The sequence below is a fragment of the Mchenga conophoros genome, linkage group LG3 (genome assembly GCF_057382185.1).
Source record: "Mchenga conophoros isolate Kocher_MC1m ecotype Shallow Benthic linkage group LG3, M_conophoros_male_GT1.1, whole genome shotgun sequence".
Classification (NCBI taxonomy): domain Eukaryota; kingdom Metazoa; phylum Chordata; class Actinopteri; order Cichliformes; family Cichlidae; genus Mchenga; species Mchenga conophoros.
In genome coordinates this window covers 4,589,176-4,599,402 of record NC_140528.1, presented here as the reverse complement: position 1 = coordinate 4,599,402, position 10,227 = coordinate 4,589,176, and the positions used below count along the sequence as shown (strand labels likewise).

The following is a 10,227-nucleotide window of genomic DNA, read 5'->3' as shown; positions in this document are numbered from 1 at the left end:
CTCTCAACTGAAGAACAAACTGTCAAACGAAAGACAACTGTTTAAGACAAATAAAAACTGAAATATAAAAACAAAGACAACATCTCCTGGTGTGTGCCACTCTTATCTTGTGAACATATTTTCTAAAGACTAAGAAACACTTGCAGGTGTGTGAAAATGCCAAGGAAGCAGAAAAAGTCACAAGCTGCAAAACAACGCTGGAAAAAGTTTCATGAGTTTCACAAAATACCAACATGTGAACAAGCTGAGTTTGATTTTCCTCAGAGCTCTGCAGAAGATAGTGTGTCTACAAAGACCAATTCTGACAGTGTCAAACAGGCAGGTCAACATGTTCCTGCACATGTACAACAGGTATCTTATGCTGATGCTGTAAAGAGTGGACTGCAGCATAAAGTTAATGAACAACATGAGGTGTCAAGTGCCCCACAGGTGGGTTATGCTGACTTTTTGAAAAGAGGCTGTCACAGTGATGTGGCAGGACCATCTCATGCAGAAAGAGTGAACCTTGAAAACCAGCCCTCTATTACACTTGTCTGTGCATCTCACAGCCAGGCACATCCTAAATATGGAGACTCCAGAAACAAGCAGTGCACATGCAACTCACTCACATTTCTTGCATTCCTTCATGAGAATGAAAACATGACTACAGCTGACCTTAATCTGGTCTTGGATAAAGGTGATGTGATGTACAAAGAGGCCAAGAAAAGATTTCCTAAAAATATTCATTTGGCAACCGATGAGCTGCCAGACAAAGTTGATGCTCGCTGGTCTATGTATGATGTCGACATGACACAGCCTTCCCGGTATGGGACATTTGAAGAACCTCCAGAGGAAGCAGTAGATACCTTTCTCAGCTTAGAAGCAGGACTGAGCTGCCTGTTGTCAGATGTGCAGTATGCCTTATTGATTATGAGTGGATTGTGTATCGCAGTGTTCAGATCCACATCAGGCATATATGGTTTCTTTGACCCACACCCCAGAACACCCATTGGTCTTCCTCTACTACTACAGTCACGTAATCGTGGTACAGCTGTGATGCTGAAATTCACACTCCTCAGTGACATGATTAAGAGGCTCCAAGATTCTTATGAAATGATGGAGATATCACCCTCTTGTAACTATGAACTGAAGCCTGTGCAGTTCTACAGTATGAGCACAGTCAACCTGAGTGATACTATCACAGACACAGTCTGCAGACCAACAGCTGCCACTGCTGTGGGATCTACTCACTCTGATACAACTGTTGATGAAGCAAACTCCTCTACTCCAAGGAGAAACACAACGACTGATCTGACTGAGAACATCTTTTGTCAAATGTCCATTTGTACGCCACCGGTGAAACAAAAAGAAGTTCACGTGACTCAGTTCACATCATATGAAGATCAGAATGAACCTCCTAATATACCAACTGAAGAACTATGCAGTGAATTAAGTTTCCTTCCATCAAGGGATGCTTTTTTATGTCAATCAAATGCTGCAATAACAAATGTTGCTTCCTGTGATCTTTCTGATATAGTTTTACAAAAACTGAAAAAAGTTAATAAACAACAAAGGCACAAAATGAAAAGAAGATTAATGGCATCAGAGAAACCCAGAAATCAGAGAAAAGAAAACCAAAAAAGGAAAGAACGACAAAAGTATGCTTCAAACAAAGAGTACAAAGAAAAGAAAAAGTCTTGCACAAGCGAGGCATATAAAAACAATCCTGAAGTCAGACAGAAAAAACAACAGTATATGAAAAGACGTTATTGTGAGAATGATGAATTGAGACAGAAACAACAGAGATATATTAGAAGACGTTACTGTGAAAATGATGAATTCAGAAAGAAACAAAAACAATATGTTAAAAAACGTTTTTCTGAGAATGCTACAGTTAGAAAGAAACAACAACAATATATTAAAAGACGCTACTGTGAGAACGATGAATTCAGAAAGAAACAACAACAATATATTAAAAGACGCTACTGTGACAATGCTGAATTTAGACAAAAACAAAAAAACTATATCACTAAAAGGTATCAAGAAAACCCTGAATTCAGAGAGAGACAGAGATCTCGAGTGACTCAGCGTTATGCACGTGATAACGCATTCAGAGTAAGACACAGACAACTAATGAAACAACTAATGCGAGACAGGTATCAAAGTAATCTTGCATTCAGGATTATGCACAACATGAGATGTGCAATGAAAATAAAAAGGAAATACAGATGGGTGAACAGACAAACCCAAGAGAGTGACAACAGTGTGATCAACGAGGCCATATCTGTGTTCAAATCACAAATCAAAGCTGGACCATCATACCCATGTACTGTATGCTTCAAGGCTTCATTTCCAAACCAAGTGCGACCCTGCACAAGGTCAAAGTATGTCAAAAACCCACATGTGGTTGCAACATGTTTGACAGGAAAGTATGTTCATGATTGTGATGAAAACTGCAGAAATGAGCAGTGCAATGTGCCTGATGAGAGAAAGAGAGAGTGGATTTGTCACACCTGCCACGATCATCTTAAAAATGGATCCATGCCAGCACTTGCTGTTGCCAATAAACTGGATCTTGCTGATACTCCACCTGAACTGTCTGATCTCAACATACTGGAGAGACATCTCATAGCCAAGTGCATACCATTTGCCAAGATCATTCCTCTTCCCAAAGGCAGACAAAGAGCAATTAGAGGAAATGTGGTCTGTGTCCCATCCGAGGTACAGGAAACTGTTGAAGCATTGCCTCGATTGAGAATTAATTCTCAGGTCATGAGAATAAAACTGAAGAGACGCTTGTCTTACAAAGGTCATCAGCTGTTTCAGACTGTAAGCTGGTCTAAACTTGTGCAAGCACTGCATAAACTCAAGCAGATTCACCCACAGTATAAGGATGTGAGCATCAGAGATGATGCTGAGCTGTGTGATCCAACACTTCCTGATGAAGATGATGATGATGATGATGATGAAAACATGAATGAGGACGATTATGATGAGGCTGATTTAATGGAAATTGACAGCTGTGAGAAAAATGCACTGAGTGAAGCACAAAATAAAAATGAACAGGACATTGACATGTTACCCTGTGATGGTGAACAATCGCATGAACAGATGAGAGATGATTCAGAGCAAGCAGATGGACTGACTAATGGTGGTTTTGCACTCGAGTCCTGTTTGCAGCCCCCTGATGTGGCTGAGGAGATATTATGTTTCAGTGAAGGAATCTACTCTGTTGCTCCTGCAGAGAGAAACAATCCAATAAGTTTTTTCAAAACACCTAAACTGGAGGCCATGGCCTTCCCTGTGCAGTTTCCTACAGGCCAAAACACACTTGATGAAAGAAGGCTGATCAAAGTATCCCCCAGTGGGTATTTCAAATCAAGACTTTTCTGCATTGATGATCGTTTTGCCAAAGACACAAACTATTTGTTCTTTGCACAGTTTGTGACTGAAATACACTTGGCTACATCCAGCATGACAGTACAGTTAAGGAAGGCAAAGCCTCTGACCAGAGATGGTAGAAAAATAACCTCAGGCATGTTACAAGATAAACATGAGGTGGAGAAACTGGTGCGAAATAAAGATGCAGTGAGATTCATGCAGCCTCTGAGAGGAACCCCAGCCTATTGGGAGAAAACAACAAGAGATCTTTTTGCCATGATCAGACAGTTGGGAACTCCCACGTTCTTTTGCACATTTTCAGCTGCTGAAATGCGCTGGCCTGAAGTGATCGAGGCAATAACAAGGCAGCAAGGTGAACAAGTGAATTTTGAAGGACTCGACTGGTCAGCAAAGTGTGACATCCTGAGAAGCAATCCTGTCACAACAATGCGCATGTTTGACAAGAGAGTTGAAGCATTATTCAGAGATTTACTCTTATCTCCCGCAGAGCCACTTGGCAAAGTCATTGACTACTTTTACAGAGTTGAGTTTCAGCACAGAGGAAGCCCACACATACACTGCCTCCTGTGGGTAGAAGGTGCTCCTGTGTTTGAGGAGGATGATGAGCAAACTGTTCTTGATTTTATAAACAAATACATCACAGCTCAGCTGCCTGATCCACATAAACAACCTGAACTGTACAAAAAAGTAACAGAAGTGCAAAAACACAGTAAGAACCACACAAAGACGTGCTTTAGGAGTTTAAGCTCCGGGTGCCGTTTTGGTTTTCCCAAACCACCCTGCAATGAGACAATGATCACAAGACCCAGTGAGGATGATGCACTGGAAGTAGAAACGGCAAAGAACAAGCTCAGACCACTGAACCAGCTGCTGAATGAACCTGAAACTGCTTCCATGAGTTTAGAGCAGCTCTTGGAAAGATGCAAGTTGACACATGCAGAATATGAGAGATACCTGAATAAAATGAACATGAGGAGTACGATCATACTAAAGCGTGATCCAAAAGACTCTTGGATAAACGGCTATAATCCACATCTGCTTGAAGCCTGGAACAGTAATATCGACATAAGCTTTGTTTTAGATGCTTTTGGTGCTGCAAATTATTTAATGAAATATATATCAAAAAAAGAGGGCGGGCTATCTGAGTACCTGAAAACTGTCATTGAGAACTCCCATAAGGACAGTGTAAATGAGTGCGATGAAATGAGAGCCGTCATGCAGGCATATTCAAAGAAGCGAGAGATCAGTGCACAGGAGTGTGTTGCTCGTGCATGTGGTCTTCACATGAAGCAATGCTCACGTGCTGTAATATTCATTCCAACTGATGATAATCCTGTGAAAATGAGTCGTCCCCTGTCAGTTCTGGACAACACAACACCTGAGTCTTCCAATGTTTGGATGACATCTTTGAATGACAAATACAAAGCCAGACCTGAAACACCAGAGTATGAGGAGATGTGCATGGCAGACTTTGCTGCTACTTGCAGGATTGTCTATGGCCAACAGAAAAAAGGTAAAGATGTTTTGCCCCTTCTCAATGAGATGGGGTTTGTGCAAAGGCGCAAAAACAATAAGCCTGCTATCATCAGATTTCACCGCTGCTCACAAGAAAAACATCCAGAGCAATATTACGGAAGACTGCTTAAACTGTACCTTCCTCATCGTTCAGACCACGAACTGAAAACACCATCGTTGCCAACCTATCAGGCTTTCTATGGTGCTGGCTGTGTACAGCTACCAGGTACTGACCATCTTGAGTACGTGCAACACATTGTCAAAAGAAACAGAGAAAAATATGAGAAAAACAGTGAGGAGATCGAGAGCGCTGTTGAGGAATATGAGCAGAACAGAGGTGTGACTGACGAATGGTGTAATCTGGCACCTGAATCAGATCTCGTAAGGTTGCCACTTGTTGAACAAGAAAGAGAGCGAGACAATGAAAATGAACAGGAAGATGTGCCCGACTACAGCCGTCAGGCTGATGCTTCAACAGAAGTCAGAGCCATCAGGGAACCCCCTGCTATTGATCCCACATTGTTACGTCAGATGTTTCAGAATCTGAACAAGAAGCAAGCCTGCATATTTTATGCAGTTAGAGACTGGTGCATTAAAAGAGTCTGTGCTCTAAATCCAGAGCAGTTTTTCTTTTATATTAATGGTGGTGCTGGAACAGGAAAATCACATCTTATCAAATGCATCTACTCAGAAGCATCTAAGATACTGAGCAAACTCAAACAGATCAAAGGGACTCGGAGACCCTTTGGAGGCATGTCAGTCATTGCTGTCGGAGACTTCTATCAGCTACCCCCAGTGCGACAGTCTAAACCTCTCTGTGTGCACGACCCGTCTGAGATCGACCTGTGGGGGGAGCATTTTCAGATGATCACTCTGACTGAGATTATGCGTCAGAAAGATGATGTTGTCTTTGCAGAGATGCTGAACAGAATTCGTGTGAAAGGAAAGTTGGATGAGCTTTGCGAAGCAGATAGAGATTTGTTGTTACAGGCCATAACTGAACCAGCCCATTGTCCAACTGATGCGTTGCACATTTTTGCAACTAATAAAGAAGTGGATGCACACAACTCTGCAACACTGGCTCTGCTCCACACTCATATCATTGACATCCATGCAGATGATTATAGAAAAGATCCTAGAACTGGCAGAATGGCACTTCAAGACAGACCATTGAAAGGAGGTAAAAACGAGTTACCAGACACACTGAAAGTTGCAGAAGGAGCTCGTGTCATGCTCACCAGAAACATTGACATACAAAATGGTTTGGTTAATGGAGCTTTTGGAATACTACTTAGAGTAGTTCACTCTGAAAACGACCAACACATCATCAAGCTTGGACTTAAAATGGATAATGAGACATCTGGAAAGAATAACCGCACACCAGCAGACGACATGGTGTACATTGAGAGAGCAGAGGAGAATCTGAAGCAGAAAGGAGTGGTACGAAGACAGTTCCCAGTGAAGCTGGCCTTTGCATGTACAATACATAAGGTACAGGGTATGACAACTACATCAGCTGTTGTCTCTCTTAAGAGCATTTTTGAGCCCGGCATGGCCTACGTAGCTGTCAGTAGAGTGACGTCTCTCAGTGGACTGTATCTTCTTGATATGGAGGAGAAAAAAATATTCACCAACCCAGAAATCACTGCAGCGCTTGAGAACATGAGACAAGCCAACCTTGATGACATGATGCCTCTTCTACACGTGAGGCAAACACTGAGCAGGTCAGAGGTTTTCACCATTGTTCATCATAATACAGAGGGACTGCCAGCTCACATTAATGACATCAAAAGTCACCATGAATTGTGTCTAGCAGATGTTTTGTGCCTAACAGAAACACACCTGCGGGGCTCTTTTGTCGCAGAGAGTCTCCACTTGGAAAATTACAATTTGTTCAAACGCAACAGACACCTGTCCTACACAAACTTTCCCCAGATGGCAAACAGAAGTGGTGGTGGAGTTGCTGTTTATGTGAAAAGTGACATTCAAGTGCATGAAAAACAGTACATCCATAATGTAACTGACCTTGAATTTCTGGCTTTAAAGGTTGAAGCACCAGTCAGTGCTCTGATTGCAGTTGTATACAGACCTCCAGACTACACTCTGAGGCCATTCCTGAAAAACCTGGTAAGCCTATTAGACTCATTGGAGATCATGGACTGTCATCCCATCATAGTTTGTGGTGATTTTAATGAGAATGTTTTATCCAGTGCAAACAAACCAATCCTGGAGCTGTTTGAGTCTAGGGGATACGCACAGGTCATCACTGCCCCTACCACAGAGAAGAACACACTGCTTGACCTAATTTTCATTTCTCAGTCAGATCGATGTCTCCATTCTGGAGTCATGAAGACCTACCATAGTTACCATGACCCAGTATACTGTGTATTGTCCTGTGATGATTCATGATCTAGATCTTTGAATACAGTAAGTAATATCTATATTTTTGAATGACTTAAGAAAGTAGAGCGATGCTTGAACTCCAGAAAGAAGTCCAGACGCTTTTCTTTGCAAGCTCCTTTGACTACGATGACCTGGATGACTGAGAACCTTCACAGACATAAAGTAGAGCGATATTTAAAAGTTGACGCCCTGCATTGCAGTATAATGTTTGAATTGTTTACATAAAATACAATTACATGAATTAAGTAATGATATCAGTAAAAGATGACAATTTTATTTATTACAGAAAATCTAAAATTCACTAACAGTAACCTATAAATGTCAGAAAAATAAAATATAGCAGTTTAAAATGAATAGTGTAGGCATATCCTCTCTGCAGCCAGGCTTCAACATCCTGCCAGGCTGCCCCAGTCTCACTGTGGCTGGGAGGGAGGGAGGGTGGACCAGAGGATTGCCTACACAACACATAAATGTTCAACAGCTTCTTCATTGTTTCTGAGAGAACAATAATGACTAAAGGTTGCTTTTTAAAAAAACAAACAAACAAACAAACAAACAAACCTAATTACAGCAATAATGACAGTTAAGCCACTTTATGTGTGCCTCTATTTTGAAATACTATTTACAAAAATGTTATTATTTTGGTTTGTTATAAACTTTAAACTTTTTCAAAAGTATACGATTATATTTTTGGACCAATTTTACTATGAAACATAAATTTTTATGAGCTTTTATCATGTTTCTGGCCAGTGCAATCATCAGGGTGGGTCTGGGTTGATAACTGCACATTTCTGGCCAGAAATGTTTCAGCAGTGTTACATATGTAGTGCATATGTTACACTTGCTTTCTGTTACCAGCTGATACCCTACATTTGTATAGACATTGGATGGTGTGAGGTTGGGGAGTTGAGTGGGAGGGGGGGAGGGTACGGTGGGAGTTGAGGGGGGGGGGGTTTCCTTTCCTGTTAGGTTTCCTTTTTTTTTCTTTTTTTTTTTTAAGCAAGACACAGTCCTCCTGTGTCTTCTCCAAGCTTCACATGTAAAATCCAACAATGTGAAGCACATAGCAGCCAGAAACTGTAATGCCACAGATCAGAGAAACTTCATCATCACCATCTTCATCGCCATACAATCAGAGCGTGAGACTTCACATCTGGAGCACAGGAGAGATTCTGTGATAAGTCCTCCTTCTAGCTTGTCCCACAAGCAGCCGGTGAGATTTACTCACAACAAAAAGGGTTAATGACATAATTTCCATGAAAACATGTATTCATTCTTTGTAAAGTGTTTAAATTGTGTTTTCACTTGACCTTAGGAGTGTTAGAGTGTATTGTAATGTCTGTACTCAGGTGTTTCCCTCTGTGATCCATCCCCTTCAGAGCTGAGACACTCAGGACTGAACAGACGGCACAGTTTCTGTGACTGAGCCTCCAAAACACCTTCTTTGAAACCACTCATGATAGAAGGGCTTCATATTTGCAGCAGCACTACTACAGGTATTCAGTTTATTACAGGATGTGTTTGTTTCTTAGGACCAGCTCTGAGTGCACACTACCTAACATATACACCTTTCTGTTCATTACAAACCCACTACTCTGGATCATACGGCCAGTTGGCAGGAATGTTGCTGCAGGAAAACATCCCTGGAGATCACCATCATTGTCAGACTGACTGTGCCTCCTCTGTGCAGTGTCAAGATCCTCCCTAAATGAGTGTGTAAGTTAACATTTTCATTATTTTATTCCCTTTGACAAGACAAGTATCACTGATATTTACATTTACAACTACATATTCCTGTTTTCTGCTCTTCTTTTAAAGTCCTCAGCTATCCTGCTTCTGTGCTGCTTGCCACACATCAAACTGTGGCCGGATGACAGGGAGGATCCACTCTGAAGTCACTGGACATTATGAGGATCATATGGGACTTCATAGTTTCACAGAAACGATGTGCTCTGTGATTACAGGTTTTAAATGGACATAATGACTGCCTCTCTCTGATCAACAGGCTAAAGGATTGTTGTCATTGTTAGTGCTCTGTACAATGTATGCTTATTTAGTATTTCATCACAGAGCAAACCTTTTTTTCTTTAACATATTTTTATTTTTTTATTTGTGGGGATAGGTTAATTGATTAATCCAAATTGTCACTAGGTGTGAATGTGCGAGTGAATGTGAGTGTGAATGGTTGTCTGTCCCTGTGTGTTGGCCCTGTGACAGACTGGCGACCTGTCCAGGGTGTACCCCGCCTTTCGCCCTATGACAGCTGGGATAGGCTCCAGCGCCCCCCGCGACCCTGGAAAGGATAAGCGGAAGCGAATGGATGGATGGATGGATATTTTTATTTTGTTCTAATGTTGAATTAACTGTGGGGATTTTTTTTAAGTGGGCACTCGGGATGTCATATGACCAGAAATGTGGTAACTGGAATTCAACAGTATGGAAGAAAAAATCTGCTAAGAACAAAACACACACAAAACCCCCCAAGAAAATTCAAATTCATTCCATGTAATCCAATCTAAAACATTTTAAACTGCTGAACAGCAACACAAACAGCGTTAAAAAACAGTGTTAACAGAATGATTATGATGATTTTGTACCAAAGTTTCAGGTCACATGGCACACCTAGTGTGTAGTGTGGGGTATCAGCTGGTAAGTATAGTTTTTTTTTTTTTTCATATTTGTGTCCTTAGAGTTCAGATAGATAAAGCCTTGTGTATAATAATTAGTCATAACCACAACTCAAAGTCAGGGACTAACTAATTTTGGGACTTTGTGTCTGAGCCCAGGTTAAAACAATGTGTAAAAAAGCATTTAGTGGCATGGCTGAACAATGCTGTATTGATACTTATTTATCCATGTTCACAAAAAGGACTAATGTGTTTATTTGATTATTTGCATGTGTTAAACTGTGTCACCACCTTACGCTTT

The 10,227-nt window shown here is 41.1% G+C and overlaps 1 protein-coding gene across 1 annotated transcript; it reads left to right on the top strand.

The window, feature by feature from the left end:
- The first annotated feature begins 639 nt into the window (after window positions 1-639).
- LOC146577044 (uncharacterized) lies at window positions 640-9,484 on the top strand. Its single transcript, XM_085269685.1, has 4 exons — window positions 640-1,423; window positions 2,405-7,023; window positions 8,679-8,795; window positions 8,912-9,484. Exons 1-3 carry the CDS (start codon window positions 640-642, stop codon window positions 8,682-8,684), a joined length of 5,409 nt encoding a protein of 1,802 aa, XP_085125811.1. The 3' UTR covers window positions 8,685-8,795; window positions 8,912-9,484.
- The last annotated feature ends 743 nt before the right edge of the window (window positions 9,485-10,227 follow it).